Source organism: Poecilia latipinna, unplaced genomic scaffold, assembly GCF_001443285.1.
Source record: "Poecilia latipinna isolate Pla-1442-1.1 unplaced genomic scaffold, P_latipinna-1.0 Scaffold790, whole genome shotgun sequence".
Taxonomy (NCBI): Eukaryota; Metazoa; Chordata; class Actinopteri; order Cyprinodontiformes; family Poeciliidae; genus Poecilia; species Poecilia latipinna.
Window position 1 is genome coordinate 1 of NW_015113406.1, and position 20,112 is coordinate 20,112.

At 35.8% G+C, this 20,112-nt stretch overlaps 2 protein-coding genes across 2 annotated transcripts in view; one reads left to right on the top strand and one right to left on the bottom strand.

Annotated features, from left to right (window-relative positions):
• Positions 1 to 3,438: 3,438 nt before the first annotated feature.
• On the bottom strand, positions 3,439 to 13,826 carry ppp1cab (protein phosphatase 1, catalytic subunit, alpha isozyme b). The gene is made up of 7 exons (XM_015046717.1): positions 13,419 to 13,826; positions 11,829 to 11,960; positions 8,905 to 9,135; positions 7,588 to 7,692; positions 6,027 to 6,250; positions 4,336 to 4,470; positions 3,439 to 3,671 (listed from the first exon to the last, which is right to left on the bottom strand). The coding sequence occupies exons 1-7, from the start codon at positions 13,471 to 13,473 to the stop codon at positions 3,576 to 3,578; spliced, it is 978 nt and encodes a 325-aa protein (XP_014902203.1). The 5' UTR covers positions 13,474 to 13,826; the 3' UTR covers positions 3,439 to 3,575.
• A 1,134-nt stretch (positions 13,827 to 14,960) lies between these two features.
• The window catches only part of pelo (pelota mRNA surveillance and ribosome rescue factor), an 11,609-nt gene continuing 6,457 nt past the window's right edge, over positions 14,961 to 20,112 (top strand). Inside the window, exons 1-7 of the mRNA XM_015046718.1 lie at positions 14,961 to 15,182; positions 15,756 to 15,848; positions 17,073 to 17,223; positions 17,645 to 17,735; positions 18,215 to 18,378; positions 19,518 to 19,578; positions 19,658 to 19,819. Of these exons, the coding sequence (XP_014902204.1) occupies positions 15,142 to 15,182; positions 15,756 to 15,848; positions 17,073 to 17,223; positions 17,645 to 17,735; positions 18,215 to 18,378; positions 19,518 to 19,578; positions 19,658 to 19,819 (763 nt within the window). The 5' untranslated portion in view covers positions 14,961 to 15,141. The remainder of the gene's footprint in view (positions 15,183 to 15,755; positions 15,849 to 17,072; positions 17,224 to 17,644; positions 17,736 to 18,214; positions 18,379 to 19,517; positions 19,579 to 19,657; positions 19,820 to 20,112) is intronic.

Here is a 20,112-nt window from a genome sequence, read left to right on the forward strand (position 1 = left end):
CTAGCCAACTAGCTAGCCAGGGTATATTCGTAGGAAGTTAGCGTTAGCATCAACGCTTCAGTCAAAAGACATTTCTGTCTTTTGACTGACAGAAATGTCCCAAAAGAATTTAAAAAATACAATCTATAGAATTATATCTTTGTAGAATACATAATGTTACTTTAATTTAAGCCACATTTTCTAGAAGTTGGACAAGAAATAAGGGCGCTACAAACATTTTTGTGACCGATCGGAACGGTTTGGTTTACCGACATGACTCAATGCATAGTAATGGCGCCTGAAGGTCAGATACATACAGTTAGCTTTGCTGCATAACTTTTGCGAACTTCTGCCCAAAGATGATGTAAATTAATAATACTTACATTTCTGGGTTTCATTTTGTTAACGGAACTGTTCTAACGCGGCAGCGCAACTTTTGGTGGTTAGTAAAAGAAACGTCTTTTTGCCCCAATACACTCCAGGACTGTGCGCATGCGCGAAATACCCGGATGTAAACAAAAAACATTGAACGTCTCCATTTTAAATAGTCCAGCCGCCACAGATTTTAATGTGATCAAACATATCTAAGTCCAACTTGCTTTTTGTTTATTTGGAACATTTTTATTTGAATTTTAATTAATTTCTGATTCATACATTTTATATTTTTAAAGGAAGCGCAGACACCCTGATGTGATTTATTTATTTACTCAAGCGTTTCCAGCTTAATTAATCACTATAATGAATTTAGTTGCAGTAAAACACATTGTTCAGCATTAAATTACCAATATTTGCGTCCACAAGAACATCTGCCTCACCATGTTGACTGCATGAATCAGGAGGCTCATATTTCATGAGGGCCATTCTGTTACCAGAGTGTCATAAACCAAATCCTTGTGCAGTTTTATAATAGCTGTCATAAATTACAAAACAGCTCAATGTGTCAGGCGGGCAAGACGATATGAATGGCTATGTACAGTATTTGGTATCATCTGAAAGATGAACTCTATAAAATAAACATATTTAATGTCTTATCTATTTTAAGTCCACTGACCTTCCCGAACCAAAGGCACAGCTGTAAGCGAAGGGAGGAGAGGAGCCGCAAAACTCGAGTTTTCTCTTTCCAGTGAATCTTAATCTGGTAAACAGACTCACTGAGGTCAAGGTCAGGATTAATTCGGACCTCAAAGCTCACAGAGCGGCGCAGATTTAACCCAAACCTCCCCCCAGTAAACGTTAAAAAGAGGCAAAAATCGAGAAAAGATTGGAGATTTTTACAGTGAGCTTCAGAATGCAAATAGGTAAAAACGTGAAATATTTGAAATTCTAAAATTCTCAATTGAATAATTGGTAAAAGAAAGGTCAGAATTAACGTCATTCGACTTGTAAAATACCTTTATTGCGGTCTTAGGAAGGACAAAGAGTTCATGACCTTTTTTTAAGCCTCCATTCTACAGGAGTACACGTCGCTCCTCACCTCTGTGTTCCTGTAGAAGGAAGGCAGTGATGGACGGGGCGTTTTGACCGGGTTGCTGATGACGGGAAGATGAATGAATGCAAAAAACGAGCCGGAGAAATGCCAGAGAAGGACTTCATTTAAATCATTAAATATAGAATTTTTTCCAAAGAACAGCAGCATCAAATAGTTTTATCTTTAAAAACACTTTGAGATTGTGATTATTTTTTATTAAAAATGCAGCTGCATGCGAAGCAAATCTTTACATTTTTGCATTTAATTAAACTAGGGATGTCTTAATGCGTAACCTAGAGAGTAAAAAAAAATTAAGCTAAATTTTATTTCTTGAACTGGTGGGAGTGGATTAATTTATTCATTAACACTGCCACCTTGTGGACAAAAGCAAACATCACACACCAAATACAAACTAAACGGTCCAGTGTTTTTTTCATTTGGTTCCTTTTTTTGCCTTGTGTGCAGATAAAAAGAAAAAAAATAAACCTGAAGTGTGGCTTCAATTTACACCAAATAAACAAACACAGTAGTGGAAAACATTAGATTCTTCATTTTGTGATGTAAAACAATTGGGATAAATCATGTTTGAAAAAAAATGTGCACCTCTTCTGGGAGATGCATCATGAAGAAACATGTTTCTAAATGAAACTACAATAACTTATTTAATCAATTTACTCATATCCGTCTTCACTTTATTCTGTGATGTGCATTTTTTTGGAGTCCTTCTCCTGACTGATCCCTTTGAACAGTATTATATTTGTCTGTATTATATGTACAAACTCTAGCCATGACAAGACATGAATGAAATTTATGACCTGTGCAAAAGAAAATTGCATATTTTATGTTGTAGTACCAAGCTTTTTTGTGCAGAATGCACGTAGCATCATACAGCAATAGAAATGATCCGGTGGCGATGATCTGCATCATCCAGCCAACAAACTACATTTACCAGAGATGGGCACAAAAAAAGTAGCTAGCTAGCCAGCCATCAAGGGTTTATTAGCACTGATGAGATGCCAATAAACTGGTGGGTGAGGCTACCACTAACTAATAAGCTGCTAAAGTCGCTAATTTACAGTACTGTGAAAGCAGTTTCAAGTATGTCAAAGTACTTTAGCAGCTAATTACCTTCAGCTAAGTAGCTGAAAGTAGCTAGTTAGCTACTTTAGCAACTAATTAGCTGCTAAGCAGTGTTTAAGGTTAACTTCAAAATGTTCTAATAAATGTAAGACATTTTAGAGCCTTAATTTTAGATACATGAAATTAAGACTTTTTAAGGATGCACAGAAACCCTGCTTGGATATCTAAGAAGAAACAAAAATGTTTAAATCAGTGAATAATTTAGAGTTTAATTCCTGCGAATAAGCGTGTGTTCAATGTAAAACTGATAATCACATAAACACAGAAGAAGAGGGAGACACGGCAGCTCAGATTCTCGGTTTATTGGTCAACTTGATGAAAGACTACAAAACGAATTCACAAAAAATCTCTTTCAAGTAATCAAATCTGTACAAACCTAAACTGTATGGGGGGTTTTTACAGCTCTGGCTCATATGAATCTGACGAGTCATTTGTGTTTGTGTGTGTCGGCGTGTTCTTGCTTGGAAATGATGCAACTCCTCACAGCAAAATAGGCAAGACACAAAGCACACACACACACACACACACCTGTGTTTGAGATTTTACAGTACAGGAACAGGGAAAACAAAACAAGCCTCCCCCCTCTTACCCTCTATAAGTATGCTGCCAAAGCCGCCGCGACAGCAACCTGTCTCCCAAAAAAACACCCTGCGATTTCAGTCTGGTTGCCATAGAGACCAACCCTGTGGTTTCAACGCGGTCAGAGCAAGGGGAAAGTATAAACCTTTCAATAAATTTGCAAAAATGTACATGTGATTTTAATGCTCACCTGCAGACGAGACAAGTTTATAGTCCGCGCACGCACACACGCACTCACTCACTCAGACAATTCATTACATTAAATGTTTTAAGAAGTACAGATAAAAAAGGAAGAAAAAAAAAAGCCCTGGGTATAGGTTTGATTTCTGGCTGTTTGGTGAAATAAAGGAGAAGAGAGGTAGAGAGGGCAGGAGGGATGGGCCGGAGGTCGAAAAGCAAACTATTGCTGTCATTTCTTAGCTTTCCTGGGAGGAGTGACGGGGCGGCCGGAGCCCAAGCCGCCTCCGCCGCCGTAGAACAGCTTCTTATCGGCGGGTTTCAGGATCTGTTACAGGAAAAAATACACCAGGAAACAATAAACAAACAGAGAAAGTCATGTTTTTTCTATAGATATTATCTGTATCAGTCCCAATAATGGGAATAAAAAAAAGAAAATCAAAATTGGTATCGGTGGGACTGCAACGCTAAATTGTGCTGGACGATAAATTGTCCCAGAAGTTATTACGATAACAATAATGTTGTTGTTTTGAGACCATTTTTAAATAATATGATGGTAAAGGCATAATAATAATGAAAGAACACACTGTGAAGATCAAAAAAAATTATTTTAAATGAATGAAATGTGCAAAAAAGCTAGTTAGCTAGCCAGCCTGCATCGTAGATGTCTTAACAGAAAAGTCCAGTGAGAAAAAAACACATAGAATATACGATTAAATAGTTCTGTAAAGACACAACTTAAGACCTGTGATTTAAGGCCAACTTACTTTTAAGCCCTTATTTTTAGATTTTTAGGACGTACAGACGTTCATTCTCACCATTAAACAGAAATTTCTTGTGGCCCTAAAACTCCGTCTGTCATTTATAATTCTTTACAAGAGGCTAAAAAATTTATTAAAATTGGAAATCGAGTTAGGTATTGTGGTGGAAAACTGCGTAGATACGTAGATTTTATTTTTCATCATTTTCAAAGATTCAGGTGTAACGCTCACCTGGAATGAACACATGAGGGTCTCGTCTACGCTCATCATGGCTCCTGCGTTGTCGAACTCGCCGCAGTAGTTTGGGGCTGAAAACAGCGTCACCAGCTGCCGCTTAGCAAAGAACTCATAACCGTCCTCAACCACCTGAAAACAGACGCAGGAGACGCTCAAAACACAGCAGAGCGAGCAAATAAAAATGTTTTTAAACCCAAAAAAAATACACACAAAAAAGAAAAAAAATGGATAAAAAAAAAAAGAATTAAAAACATTAAAATTTGTTCTCCCCTCCCCAAACTCTCAGTAGTTCAGGTGGGAGTTAAAATGCTCCTTCCAGACGCTAACGTGTGTTTATCACTGATTCTAACAAAGGTTTTAAGATCTAGAGAACATTTGATGCTATTAATGACGATACGGCTAACAATTATCTGAGTAATCGATTATTCTATTGACAGACGATTAATCGATTTCCCCAAAGATTAACCAACTATCCCAATAATTAATCAATTTTTCAGACAATTAATCGATTGTTCTACTGATTAATTTATTATTCGTACTATTAATTGATTGTTGTATCGATTGAGTATTCCAACGATTAATCAAGTAAAAAATTAGCACATTATAACAATTTTTCAGCCGCTTTGGCTGATTTTGACAGTATTAAAAATACATTAAAAATGCTAATGAATAACTAAATTCCTTTCCTAAATGAGAAAAACACTATACTGCCTAAAATGCAGCAACATATTCCTTTAGTGTACTCTATCATTTGTAGCATGTGCAGCTAAAAAGTACTTTTAAAAAAATCAACATGTAAAAAGTTCAGCCCTTTCTGTTCGTCCTAACATCAATACAGTGTAGGGCTGGTTAATTTTTTAGATTAACTAATTAATAATTGGATAAAAAAGGTGTTTAGTAGGAGTTTGAACCAGGTGAACGTAAATCTGCCACTTTACAATTTCTGTGTAAAATATTTTTGCAGACAAAGAACGTTTTTCATCTTAAATGTAAAATGTTTATATTTTTGTTCAGTTTGGGCTTAATTGTTGCTCTGACTGTGCTGTTCTTTTAATAAAACAGCACAGTTTTACTTTTAAATATCTGTATTGTCCAAATTAGACCATTATTTCAACAATCGATTAATCACAACTGAGCCGATTAATCACAACTGAGCCGATTAATCACAACTGAGCCGATTAATCACAACTGAGCCGATTAATTAAGCTCTAATTAAGTCCTAGAAGTAGGAAAAGGTAAAGTAGGTAGGAAGGGAAACTAGTAAATATACAAGTATAGAAATATTAGCAATATAACATTTATGTACAATCTACAACCGTAAACTAACAGAAATCAACAGCCAATATTTACAACTTGGAGAGAAGTATAACTGAGCTTCAGCTTTCATTGTTGTTTTTTGAGAAGTTCCACCTGCTGCACTTCCACAAAACATTTGAAAGTCATCAACCAGCTTGCTGTGAATTCAGAGAGGAAGTTTCCAGCCGACAGGAACAGCGTGAGCGCAGAGAGAGCCGAGCCTTGCAGAAACGGGTTCCAACAAGCTGAACACGCCTCGAATAAAAACATTCCTTTGTCCTACCAGATTATTCTAAAACCGAATACAAATAATAATCAATTCAGCTGGAGGACAAGTCGCTCTGCTTTTGCTGACATCTCTCATGAAAAAGTTAAACCTCCACACCGACCTGATGGGCTCGACAAATCAGGTCCATGTCGTGTCTGTGCAGGAACTTGGTGACCACGTCTGCGCCGAAGGTGAAGGAGACGCCGCGGTCGTTCTCGCCCCAGCCCAGCACGTCCTTGTCCGGGTCGGCCCACAGCAGGTCGCAGAGGAGGCCCTGGTCGGGCACGTCGGTGGGACGCATGACCCTCCTGACCTGCTCCATGGACTGGAGGTCTGGGGAAAGGCCTAAACACGAACAGTGCCCGGGTTAAAAGCAGCATAATCAGCAGAAAATATGCCAATATTTCTGATTTAGAGCATTTAAAGTGCAAGAAACTGAACCAGTTCCACAGAGATGATGCTGTTTAATCACCAGGGATCAGTGGATTTAAAAACTTCAATAAATGTAAGCATTTACTGATATGGGCCAAAACGATTAATCAAATTAACCGTGATTAATCAATTATTGAAATAATCGTCAACATATAATCGATTAAGTGTAGATTAAGTGTATAGACTCAAAAAAAAGGGCAATTTTCTGAACAAACATTTTCATAGCAGTAACTCAGTCAAAACTGTACAAAATATACAAACATTTTGCATTTAAGAAAAAACAAAAAACTTTGTATATATTTATGGAAGTTAAAGCGATTAATCGGATTAATTTTGATTAATTGGTTTTTGAAGTAATCGTCAACCACTTTAGTAATTAATGATTAAATGGAGAATATAGACAAAAAACTGCATACATTTTCCATTCAAGTAAAAAAACAAACACCTGCATCTGAAAATGTGTTTTAGCCAAAACTCTTCAAGTGGCTTTTAGAGTCACCTGGTTCAAATTCACTAAAGGAATGTCATGTTACAGCATTTGTTTCATGTTGGATTCATGTTAATGTGTATTTAAAGACTTCACTTTGATATACATACACACACACACACACACACACACACACACACACACACACACTTCTCAATCAGAAATTGCACGACCGCCATGGAGTTTCTCCACAACCCTCCTACGGGTTTAATTGATCGATAATTATTTTTTCTTCAAAAAGTGCAGAAATGTGAAGTTCCTGCATATACCCAGAACAAAACAACCAAACTAACTTTTAAATTTAATTCTGCAAACTACAAAAGTGATTAAACCGGATTTAGATTTAAGCTCCATCGTCGTCCTCCTGCAAGGTAAAGCTCCTTCATGTGTTCACTCTCTCTTATGTAACCAGAGTTTACAGATCAGCAGTCTGTGTTTACATATTTTCACTCGACGCCGCCATTTTGTCTGAGCCCACTTTCACATGCTTTTTAATTTCTCCAAACCTACAAACACACATATTCACTGTGAAACACTAATATTTATTCTCAGCGGATGTGTTGAGTGATTACCTACAACATTCTCCAGATCCTTAACTGTTTTATCAGATGTTTTCCAAATGTAAATCCTAATAAGAGTAGGATAAAAATCCACCTAAGTAGCCAAACACTGACTCTCTGGAAACGGGACATAAATAGAGTGAATTTTACGCTCGTTTGGCTGCAACAGAAACAACAGATGAGAGACGGGGAGAGGAGGATACCTCCATGGCAACAGAAGATCTTCTCGTCAACGATGGCAGCGACGGGCAAACAGTTGAAGCAGTCGGTGAAGGTCTTCCACAGCTTTATGTTGTATCGCCTTTTACCTGTGAGAGAATCATCAGAAAATCTGAATGTTGGATAATTTCACTCTGCTGCGAACTACAGCGCGTTTCAACGGGACTGCATGCAGAAGAGAAGGGAAAGTTATGTAATCTGCACTTTTCTTTTTTGCAGATAAAATCTGAAAAGTGTGGCATGCATTTGCATTCAGCTAAACGAAGTTAATAGTTTGTGAGACAGAACCAAGTGAAAGTAAAGGTGCACCGATTGCAGATTTCTGAAACTGGACCTGACGATTCAAATTTTTGGGTCTGAAAAGTTTAAAAATTATAAAATGTTTGCCGTTCCAGTTTTAAAAACAGCTCAAAGTAAATCTGACTGGATGAGCCACGCTCTCGGCTTTCCCTTCCACGTCTACCAGTTAATTTCTGAGCACTTTAAACTTCACAGAATAATAAATGTTTAAGTCTTGCCACACATTTGCAACTGGATTTATGTCTGGACTTTGACTGGGCCATACACTTTTCCCACAGTAAAAACTCAAGTACTTTTCAGGTAAGTTTTTATACTTTTCCAGCGATGCACTTTGACGAGAAAAATAATACAAATTAACTAAAGAAAACTATTTCTGTTCAGCATTATATAATTTACTACAATTATTAATATATCTTGTGATTCTATTTTACATTTTAAAACCGGGGCAAACAAGTAAAATTTAACAACATTTTTTGTTTTGAAACTTGTCTCTTACACACAAACCCTTTACACCCGACTGGTCTGAAAACGTTACTAAAAAAATGTTTAAGTTTTCTGGACTTAGCAAATAAATGTTGGAGATAATAACCTAAAGCAATAAAGGTTTAGTCTGATTTAAGTTCAAACAGTGAGAGAAAAATGTTTCTGTTTTTTATTATCTTTAAATATCTGGTTTCATCTTTAAATAACATTTTCCAAATTTAGGCTTTGAATCAAATGGTAGATTGCATTTTATCACAAAACTGTGCAGCCTGAATATCAAGGACTTTATACAGAAATCAACCTTGAAAACAATTAAGGAAACAAACGTATATAATTTACTAATTGGGATTAATTACTGGATTTTTAGACTACTTTCTGTTGAACGTGAATAAACGGATTAAACTTCTACACAATGTAAAAAGTTTTAGGGGAATGAATACTTTCGATAAGCTCTACCAAACCAAACTTCTTCTTCTTCGGTGGATAAACGAATTCAGTCTGAATTTTTCATGACTTACACTCATCGTAGAAGCCGTATATTCTGTTAATGGAGGCGCACTCGTGGTTTCCCCTCAGCAGGAAGAAGTTTTCTGGGTATTTGATCTTGTAGGCCAGCAGGAGGCAGATGGTCTCCAGCGACTGCTTCCCTCTGTCCACATAGTCGCCCAGGAACAGGTAGTTGCTCTCTGGTGGGAAGCCTCCGTATTCAAACAGCCTCAGAAGGTCGTAGTACTGCCCATGAACATCGCCTGGAGGGGGCAAAGTGCAGGATCGTATGGAAGACCGAAAATGACAAAAATAAAACAGAAATGTATCCATTTTGTGTAGCCTTTTCTTTATCTGTGCGTTTTTGTCAAGACATTTTTAAAAACAAATGTCTGCTTTTGTTTTTAATTATGTCAGTTTTGGTCCTCCATAGAATTGAGCTTGATTTTAATTAAAATTTGACTCACAACAGTCATTCAGAGGCAGCTAGAGAGAAACAAATCTGATTACTAAAATAAAACTTAATCCATAAAATTCAAAGATTTCATCTGAGAAAGCCCAGACTTCATGTTGAGCAAGTACAGGGTCACGTAGGCAGAAACAACTCCCTTTTAACATCGTCTGGCCTTTCACTGCCTAAATTGAAATTAAGAAAATAAATTTGTTTATCGTTAATTTTGAAAGAAAAAAAAAAGTTTTTCAATAAAAAGTTATTGTGATAAATTTCTTATAAGAATTAGAAGAATTTTGATTTTTCACAATAAAATCCAATTAATAATGCTTTTTTTAAAAACTGAAACTGTCCTTATTGTCAGGATTGATAGTTTTCCATTTTCTCCATTGGGAAACTTGTCCCGCAATCAGAGATGGTTGATGCAGTTAGACTGCTTGTTTTTCATCTATTAGGGTGACAAAAAATAGAGCCAAATTTATTAAGCAGGTTTCTTCATTCTTTAGCATATTGTTGAATCTCAATATGCAGCAGTTTTTTCTAAAAGCAGCTTAATAAACAGAGTGACCTTGTGTCCCGTTTTTGTTTCAGAGTTTAGACTAAAAAACATTTTCTAGTCCAAATAAGAAAAACTAAACCAAAAATTTGGGAAGTGAAATCCTATTTTTCTGTTTTAGATCCTCAGTGATTTTTCTTTTCTAAAATAATTCAGAATTTTTAGTTCATTTCCATAACTGCATGCATGTTTAGGTGGATAAAATTTTTAAAAAGGTACAAGAAGCAACCATTTTATTATTAAAAATAAAAAGAACTGTGAACCTTGGCAGAAAGTTTGGACACCACTGCTGTAAGGAGGTCCGACTTTAATCTGTAATTAAGCTAAAACAAACGGAGAAACCAAACTTTGTGCCACTTTTTAAACCTAAAAACATTAAATCTTGTCAGCCAAAACGTAAAATTAAACTCCTGGCTGAACTGCAGCACTAATTATTGGTCAAATAGATATTAAATAACACTATATTTAAAAGAACAAACATTAAAGTGGTTAAAAGTGTGATTATCTTGTCTGACAACAAAAAGCTAAAGGTTCAACACTTTCTTTGGGGGAAGCATTAATTTTTCACATCAATCATTATTTAACAAAATATCCAATAATCTGTAGATTTTCAGCAGAAAAAACTCAAGATGTGAGCCTGAATTTAGTGCTGTAATGTAGGGCAGAAACGATTAATCGTGATTAATCAATTGTTGAAATAATCGTTGACTAATTTAGTAATTGATGAATCATTAAGTGGAGTATATATCCATAAAAAAAGGGCTGAAATAACAGTTAAAATTGTAATTAAGCCATAACTGTACATAATTATACACAGTTTCCATTTAAGGTAAAGAAAAACTTTTCTCAGTAAACATGTTGCATTTTAAGCAATAATTTATTTATTTTCTCATGCAAGAATTAATTAATTTGTTTAACTGCATTTTTAAATGCATTTCTAATATTGTATTTAAAAAAGCTTAAGAAGTTAAATAAAAAATCTGCAGAAAGAGCCACATTATCTAGACAACTAATCAATTAATCATTAGAATAATTGATTACTAAAATAATCATTAGTTTCAGCCGTACAGTAGTGATTTTTTTTTCTCTCCGTTTTCTGCAGAGTACTGCAAACTCTGTCACTTTCTGAACTCCACACACTGTTCCTATGAAGTAACACTGAATGGTGTCATCAGCACAAAGACTCAGGAGAACAAGTCCAAGGAGACTTGCACTGCAAAACAACACAGCAGCGGCAAGACAACAACAAAAATAAAACATCTCTGCAGGCTTTTAATAAGAGAAAGTCAAATCCAAATGCTTATTAAATCCTGCAACAGTTAGAACTGAAATGATTAATCAAATTTGTTGTGATTAATCAATTCCTGAAACAGTCGTCATTTAATTATTAATGGGAATAAAGGCTCAAGGAAAGACTACATACTGGGGAAAAAAACAACATACTGAAAGCAAAACTGTATTTAAAAATGCATATATTTTGCATTTAAGATAAAAACACCTTTTACTATAAAAATGTTTTGGCCAAAACTCCTTAAGTGGCAGTTTTAGGTTCACTCGGTTCAGATTTAATAAATTATTGCATTTTAGGTAAGAAAATGTTTATCTTCTTATTTAAAAGGGAATTAATTTATTTATTTATTTGCATCTTTTAATTTATTTCTAAAATAGCACAGAAAAAGACTTAAGTGGCTAAATGAAAAACCTATAGAAAGTGCCATTTATAAACTCGATTAATTGATTAATCACCAAAACAATCAATTAATCATCAGAATAATCGACAGATTAATTAACTACTAAAATAATCATTAGTTGCAGCCCTACTACAGTTTTCCACCTCTTTAGAGAATTCACCATAATGTTAAAATAATCCACAGAGCTACAACAACTGTCCTCCCAAACTCAAGTGTGTGAAAATGCTCTTGAAGATGACCCTTGACCCCGAGGCTCACCGCAAATCTTGAGGGGCGCCTCCAGTTCTAGCAGGATTGGCTGGCTGAGGAAAATCTCCCGAGACTTCAGGCAGAGGCCACGGATTTCATTCTCTGTCAGCTGAACGTTTTTACCGGGTCTGGATCCTTTCACTTTGCAGATAAAACAAAACAGAACAAAAAGTTTGTCAATAAAAAACAACTCCTCTTAATAGTCTGAATTTAAATAGATTCATCATTTTGTGCCCAAAAATACAAATTGGTACTGACTATTCCATCTCTACTTTTGAAAATTAGTTTTATACAGGATCTAAGGATGATTTTTACAAGAATGCAGCTAATATTTAAGTCTCTTTTAAAAGACAATTTTCAGATTTCTCAATCAATAATTGTGATATTTTATGTCTGGAAGTAGAAATATTAGAAGAGAAATATTAGAAGAGAAATAGCCAAAAAAAGATAACAGGAAAGGATTGAATGTCCTTTAAAAAAAAGGCTTAAGTGGTTAAATGAAAACTCTACAGAGTATGCCATTTACAAAATCCGACTAATCGTGAAAACAATTGACTAATCGTCAGAACAATCGATTAATCGTCAGAACAATCGATTGTTCAACAAAGAAGGTGCCGTTCTCCAAAATTAATTATCTTCCAATGGCTTTATTAAAAAATAAAAATATTTTTTTTATATGCAAAATATATATTTTTATTTTAGCATCCACAATTTTTGCAATACAATTCAAAAGTATATAAAAATATTTTTTATATTAGTTCATTTGCTTGAACATAATCTTGCAAACACCCTAATATCAGCAACTATTAAACATGTTTTATATTTTTATTTTGAATTCTGATAGAAAGATCAGCTACAGATTGGATACATGATTTATTAAAACAAAAGTAATTTATTAATTTTCATGATCAAATAAAATCTTCCATCTTTATCTTAGAACCAGTGACACATTTTTTTCTGTTTTTATGTATTACACTCTCTTTTTTTATTTTTATTTTTTTAAAAAAAAGAAAAGCTCAAAATCTAAAATCGCCAAGTCAGAACTGAAAGAAAACCAAACATTTTAATCACTCAGGAAGCCTGAATGGTTACCCTCTAATTTCTAACCTACAAATAGGATGAAATTGTGTTAAAATAAACATAATTTCAAATACAATCATTTCAAAAATGTTGTTAATATGCCTACATTTGTGCACACTTTTTGATAACTGTTATTGTTTTTATTTTAGCTATTCAAAAATCCCACCTTTTAGATCGTCAAAGATGATTTGGAAAAAAAGTCAAGCAAATTCAACATTTCAAGAAATACACTGGAACACTGGAGGCTTTATCTCGACTCAAAGTTTACATTTTTGCCCAAATCTGAAATAAGGCATCCATCATTCTTTTCTTCCTTAAAGTGTCAATGTAAGGTTAGGGGGAAAAAACAGGTTTAAAATGTTAGAAATAGCGCTGATTAAACCAAGCTGATGCTGCACAATTTAAATGTTCAGCTTCGTTTGCAAGACGCAAAAGATGACTAACTCGCCTAGCATTGGCGGCTTCCCTGTTCGCTAAAATGGCACCTATGTGCGGATAAATGTATATTCTTAGTCTTACCTTCGAGCAGGCGCTGTATAATGGAGTCGATGTTCAACTTGTCGGCTTCCGCCATTTTATTACCCTATGTTTGGATCTTGGAATAATCGATAAAATAAAGATGCGGCGGCTTAAAGTGGCTACCGAGTTACTGTTAGCCTAACTACTTTAATCGGCTATCGTTAGCGCGCTAGCTCACTAACCTTGGGGGAAAACTGTCAACCTCAAAGTCTGAGGCCGGGAGTTCAATTAATGAGGATGTGATGGCTGACATGTGCTGCAAAAATAGTAAATTGTCAATATATTTTTAGTAAATATTCCAATTAGCTTTTAAATGTCAGTATTTTTTCCCGTGACAACCCCGTTTATGCCGCAGCCACTAGCACCATGCCATCGACAAAAAAAAGGCTAGAAGAGTGTTAGCTCAAAGCGACTGTGAACGGAAGTGGTAAGACTGTTTTTGCGCTGCGATTGGTTAGTTTTGATATGTAGGCGGGATCTAGTGCGTTGTCTCGTCTCCTGGATTGGCTGTATTCGAAGTATGTCAGCATTTGGTTATCTTAAAGTTACAATAAAAAAAAAGAACGCATAGTCGTTCTCGGTATATACGGTAGGCTATGATGTCATATAATCAAAACAACATTTATGACAAATTTTTGATCATTGTGTCATTTTTAAACAATGACAATTATTCAGATCTGAACAGTAATTTTAATAGTTGAAAATTAAATTTAACATGTGTAAAAAAAATTCACAGTTCCCAGAACTCTTGTGGGAACCATTACATTGGTTTGAAAAAACATCAAAGTTATTTTACAAACAGATTGCATTAGGTAACATCAGTTTAATGACTAAATTGGAGGAAAATTGACTAATCGGAGATAGTCCAACATTTAATTTCCCTTTGGGATCAACAAAGTTTTTTTTTTAAATACCGCATTACAGATATCTAATATGAAATACTCCCTCAGTGTCTACACTTCCTTAATGAAATGATATTTCAGTTCAGAACTACAGAATGGCAAGTATCTAAAAATAAGTTTGATTGTTTATAAATAACTTTATGCATTGGTAAAACTTTCAATTAAATGAAAAAAATATTATTGGCAGGCATGTACTGCATCGTTATACAACAACAGTGTGTCTTCAGTCAGAGGCTTTTCAGATGCACTGTAATACAGACTGCTACAGAATATCCTTCCTGCCCACAGCCATCAACATCTACAAAATCTATTTTTGTGGATGTAGAAGAGCCTTGGATAATATGAATATGAATTATAATATGATAATATGAATTATAATAACATTTAGCTGCTCTTCAGTATTAATAAAGTATTTCTGAATTTAAATTTAAAAGTTTTTTTTCATAAAAAGTTACTAAAGTATAAATACAATTAACTATATTACCCACCTCAACACATTTCCTACAAACTGGCACTGTGGTTTAGAATAAAATCTGGAACTGAAGAATGATCCATGCTTTAATCATCACGTGTAAGTATTAAATGATAAAATAGCTTGCCATAATACGCCCACGGAAGTGACCCAAATGGAAAGACGTATTTTCTCGTGACGTAATGCCTCAGCGCCTGGCAACATGAACTGAGTGATTCATTCTAAAGTTAAGACATGGCTTTTTCTTAGTTTGCGCTCCTATCGGTATAAAAATGTATCTAACTTGGTCAAACGCGAACCTCGATAGCTTAGGCTAACACTTGTGTTGACATTTTACCATCGTCCCACCATGAAGTTGCTCAATAAAGATATTGAGAAAGATAATGCCGGGTAAGTGCTAATGTTAGCAAGCTAAAAAAGCATGCTATTTGGTAAATGTGTCACCGTAGACGTAAACGAGCATGTGTAAGTTGCATCTACTCCTGCTTTAACGGGCGAAGGGGTTTGTAAAAATGCATAAAAGCATTGCTAAGGTGTGTCCAGATTATAACTTTTCTGTGACTAAGCATAAAACTATGAGTAAGCAGCAACATTTATGTCATAACTTATCTACGCCTAATTACTGTATCAACATGCGTCATTTAATGTGTGCACCTTTCTAATTAAATTCAAATTAATTTTAAAAATGCTGTATTGATCCCAAAAGGAAATAAAATGTAACGAATTTAATTACAGAGCTATTGTAGATGGAGATGGCTGTGGGCAGGAAAGACCTCCTGTAGCAGTCCGTATTACAGCGAATTTGATAAAACCTCTGATTGGAGACAGTTTTTCATGAAGAAGATGATCAGGGTTTTCTTGATTTTATTTTATTATTCACCCAGATAATATTCTATTATAAGCATATTTTAATTAATTAACAAAACTGTTGAATATGTTGAATATGTGTTTATTCTTCCTCAGTCAGGTGACTCTGGTGCCAGAGGAGGCGGAGGACATGTGGCACACCTATAACCTGCTCCAAGTGGGGGACAGCCTGAGAGCCTCAACCATCAGGTAAACATTAATGTCCATAACATCAAGACAGGAAACCGGCCATTTTCTAAAACATACTTAAATATAAAGGTGTTTTTATCTTAGGTGCGAAACATATGAATATATTTTTTGTACAGTTTTGGCTTATTTACTGCCCTGACAGAGCTGCTCTGCTGCGATTAGTCAAATCCCGAATTAGTTGATGATTATTTCAATAATGGTGATTAATTCCTGGTAGGAAGAGCTTCTTTCCTTCATAGTTACCATTTGAAAGCTGCTTTTAGCACAAATTTATTTGATGATCTGGGAAAATAACAAAAAGAAGAAAAAATCAGTGCTGGGGCACAGCGATCTGATAAAAATGCTTCGACATTTTAACTCTGCTGATTGATAACACAACACATAATTAGATGGTAATTACTCCTATAGTTACTAGATAAGCATTAATACGCTCCTTCCTGCTGTTTTCACCACCACAATCGTTACATAACCACCATAATTCTGAATAGTCATTTGTAGATTCTAGTCTGCTGCATGAAAATAACAGAGATGTTACTGTCTCCTCCAGCGCAGAAATAATATTTTAATATTTTTCTGAAACTTTATATATATATATATATATATATATATATATATATATATATATATATATATATATATATATATAAAAATCACCTTTAAGTTGTTAATGTGCCGCTCCGGTGTTCTGTCTGTGCTAACCATTAATCCGTTCTGCCTTGTGGTAATGCGCACATCGATGCTACGTATTGATGCTACATATCGATCCTACGTATCGATGCTACATATCGATCCTACGTATCGATGCTACATATTGATGCTACGTATCGATGCTACGTAATGTACGTTAGGAAAATCTGATGAGGCAGCACAGATAGAACATCGGTCGGACAACAACTTCAAAACCGTAAGATGTTCTACACCATTAGCATCCATGTTTACTTCCGCAAACATTGAGCTTCTTCTTCTTTTTAATGGTGGTTGGCAAATCACTGAGCATGCTCTCTATGTGTGACATTATTGCGCCCTCTACTGCACATGCGGGACACGTTCAGGTCGTTTGCAGTTCACACTGGAGATCACATACAAGTCACTTAAGTTGGGAAATGTGAACAGCCACGCAACCCCCAAAAAAGGAAGAAAAAGTCTGATTTAACCAAATAAATGTGAATTGAGCATGAAGGCCTGCAGTATGAGTGCAGCTTTGCTGTCTGCTGTCTCCCACAGGAAGGTGCAGACCGAGTCGACCACAGGAAGCGTGGGCAGCTCCAGGGTTCGGACCACTCTGACTCTGTCTGTGGAGGCCATCGACTTCGACTCGCAGGCCTGTCAGCTCAGAGTCAAGGGCACCAACATCGAGGAGAACCAGTATGTCAAGGTCCGACACTTTACTCGAAAGCTTTTTATTATTTACATTTAAAGAAAGTTCAGTTTTTCTTCTGTATGAAAACGTATTTTATTAATAGACAGAAATATCTGGGAAATTAGATCAATGCAGGTGAAACAAAAACAGAGAAACTCTTTCATTATTCTTCCTTTTTTTTACTCTTTTTTTACATTTTCTTCTTTTTTCTTCCACTCTTTCATTCTTGAGTTTTCTTAGTCTCTCTTTTCCTAGTCTTTCTCGTCTTTTTTTACACTTTCTTCCCCTTTTTCTAGTCTCTTTATTTTTTCCTAGTTTCTTTCTTAGTCTTTCATTCTTCCTCCCTTTCTTTCTATTTTTTGTTCTTTGTTTCCTGTCTGTCTGTCTCTTATTTCTGTATCTCTAAAATGTGGCTGTCATGACGTCTTTTCTCCAGATGGGGGCGTACCACACCATCGAGCTCGAGCTCAACAGGAAGTTCACTCTGGCTAAGAAATGCTGGGACAGCGTGGTTCTGGATCGGATCGGTAACATAAACAAAAAAAACATATTTTTTTAATTTTTAATTTACCAGGATTAAAAAAGACACTGAGATTAAAATCCTCTTTTTAATTACACAATCATTCATTCTGTTCATGTTGAACCTTTTTTATTTTAAACTTTTCAAACCAGGTTGTCCAAAGTGCGGCCTGTGGGCCATTTGTGGCCCTTGGATTAATTTTGTGTGGCTTCTGATTCAATAATGGTACAAATTTGGTCTTTTTAGGTAGCTTTATATCTTCTTAAATGGAAAACATTAAATACAACACAAAAAATTTTTCTTGAGTTATTTTTCTTGAGAATTCACAACAATATTTTTGTGTTTTTAATTGGGGGAAGGGAAAAAAAATTGGCCCCTGACTACTTTCGGTTTGGGGATTTTGGCCCTCGGTTCCTAAAGTCTAAACATAAATAAGGCCTGAACCTGCATGAGGCGCCGTTAAGCGCGTCCGTGTCTCCGCTTCAGAGCAGGCCTGCGATCCGGCGCAGAGAGCAGACGTGGCGGCCGTGGTGATGCAGGAGGGCCTGGCCAACGTGGTGCTGGTGACCCCCGCCATGACCCTGCTGAGAGCCAAAGTGGAGGTCACCATTCCTCGGAAGAGGAAGGGAAGCTGCAGCCAGCATGAGAAGGTGAGTCTGCTGCAGCGCCAGGCGTTTGGTTTCTCCTCATCTCGTCTCATTACAGCAATAAATCTAGCGACACTGTAAGCCAATATAGAAGCTTTATTTAAATTTTGACTATAACTATTAATATACTAGCAAGAAAGATTAAAAATATTTAATAAGGTCACTTAAAAAAATATTTTAATGTTTTCTTTGGCTTTGAGGATTAAAAATTGTGTACGATCTCATATTTTATATGACGTCCAATCACCAATCATTCTCAGAGGTGGGAGGAGTACGCAAAAATTATACTCAAGTAAAAGTAGCAGTACTTCAACCTAGTGTATGTATGTTCAAGTAAAAGTAAAAAGTAGCCATCCAAGAAATTACTCCAGATTAAAAAAGTATTTGGTAAAAAGTTTACTTAAGTACTGAGTGACTGACCAAATTATCATTTAATCTTTAAAAATTACATCATCAGATGGACTAAAATATAAAATTCAGTGTAAATTTTGGTATTTTACGGAGGAAAATGACAATAACTCATATACATAACAAAAAATAGCAAAATCAGGAAGAGGAAATGTTTCTTTCAATGAAAAAACTATAAACTAACAAAAACTGAAGCTGTGAGTCTGGTGGATGTTTGGTTTAAACATGTTTGTTTTCCATTCAGTGGGTAGAAAATCCAGAAATTTTACTCAAGAGTAGAGATACTTCATAATAAAATTACTCAAGTAAAAGTAAAAAGTACAGCGTAGTAAAAGTACTCCTAAAAGTTTATTTTTTCAAAATTTACTCCAGTAAATGTAACTAGTTATTACCCAACTCTGATCCTTCTCCACGCATCTCTGTCAAGAGAGTGGCCCTGTGCAGCTCTGTCTTTATTTTCCGCTCTGTTTCCAGTCTTTTAAATGTGTAGTAGAAGAACGCCTGTTGCTCGTTGTGTCTATGGGGCTCAGCACCGCCCCCTGTCAGTGAGGCGTGGTACTTTCTGCCTCACCTGCTGCTTTTTCACTACACGTTTATGACTGATCAGAAAGACTGAATATGTCACACATATTCATTAAATATATTTCTTCCACTTCATAAATATACACTTCAAAGTAAGCAGCAGTACAGCACATGTATCTTACAGAAATAGTTTTTTCTTTTCTTTTCCCCAGGCGCTGGAGCGGTTCTACGAGGCGGTGATGCAGGCGATTCTTCGTCACATTAATTTTGAGGGTAGGACAATAGCTAAACTACAAGTTCTCTATTTTAATTTGTTAATCCATATGAAGGTTTGCTTTTTGGTTGCTGTCAGTGGTGAAGTGCATCCTCGTGGCGAGCCCCGGGTTTGTCAAGGACCAGTTTTACGCCTATGTCTTCAAAGAGGCGGTGCGACAGGACAACAAGGTCCTGCTGGAAAACCGACCTAAATTCATGCTGGTCCACTCGTCATCAGGCCACAAATACTCACTCAAAGGTAGGAGCTGCTGCAACGTTTTGAATTAAACAGATGATTTTACTACAAGGATGCAAACAATTAATCCACTTACTATTAATTGTCAATTAATTATTTGCTAGATTAAAATAATTCCAATCGATTAGCTAATAACTTCCGCGTAGTCCTTCTTTTAGTGTTGTAGTTTGGCCGCCGTCCAGCAGAGGGCGCCGCTGGTCCCAATGAAGCTGAGCCAGTGCTGTATGGCGCTGAACGGGCTCTTTGCACCTAAGGCGTTGACGTCACATCTCCAGGAGCTAATGCGGCTCACTTTT